Source organism: Eimeria mitis, genomic scaffold (genome assembly GCF_000499745.2).
Source record: "Eimeria mitis Houghton genomic scaffold, Emh_scaff524, whole genome shotgun sequence".
Lineage (NCBI taxonomy): Eukaryota > Apicomplexa > Conoidasida > Eucoccidiorida > Eimeriidae > Eimeria > Eimeria mitis.
Window position 1 is genome coordinate 7249 of NW_013573525.1, and position 497 is coordinate 7745.

The window sequence follows — 497 nt, forward strand, 5'->3', positions numbered from 1 at the left end:
GGCTGCTGCTGCTCTCTGCTTCTGCTGCGTCTTCCTTGGGAGACTCATCGTGCTCAAAGCAGGCAGGCCCTTCTTCACTGTCTTGCTGCTGCTGCTGCTGTTGCTGCTGCTGCTGCTGCTGCTGCTGCTGTGCCGGCTGCGCCTGCTGCTGCTGCATTTGCTGCTCCATTTCCTCTGAAATTCGCTTCTCCTGCAGCAGCAGCTGCTGCTGCTGTTCGAGCTGCTGCTTGCTGCTGCTTTCATTCGTTGACATCTGCTGCTGCTGCTGCTGCTGCTGCTGCTGTTGCTGCTGCTGCTGCTGCTGTATCCGAGGCAGCTCCTCATCTGATATTACGACGGAAATTTCATCACCGCTGCACTCTGCTGCTGCTGCTGCTGCTGCTGCTGCTGCTGCTGTCGTTGTTGTTGCTGCTGCTGCTGCTGCTGGTTCTGCTTCTGCTGCCGCTGCTCGTGTTGCTTCTTCTGCTGCTTCTACTTCTCCTGCTTCTGCTGCTGCT

At 57.7% G+C, this 497-nt stretch overlaps 1 protein-coding gene across 1 annotated transcript in view; it reads right to left on the bottom strand.

The window, feature by feature from the left end:
- Positions 1-497, bottom strand: part of EMH_0015040 (uncharacterized protein) — a gene marked incomplete at both ends in the record, with an annotated part of 10293 nt that overhangs the window by 134 nt on the left and 9662 nt on the right. Inside the window, one exon of the mRNA XM_013500296.1 lies at positions 1-486. Within this exon, the coding sequence (XP_013355750.1) occupies positions 1-486 (486 nt within the window). The remainder of the gene's footprint in view (positions 487-497) is intronic.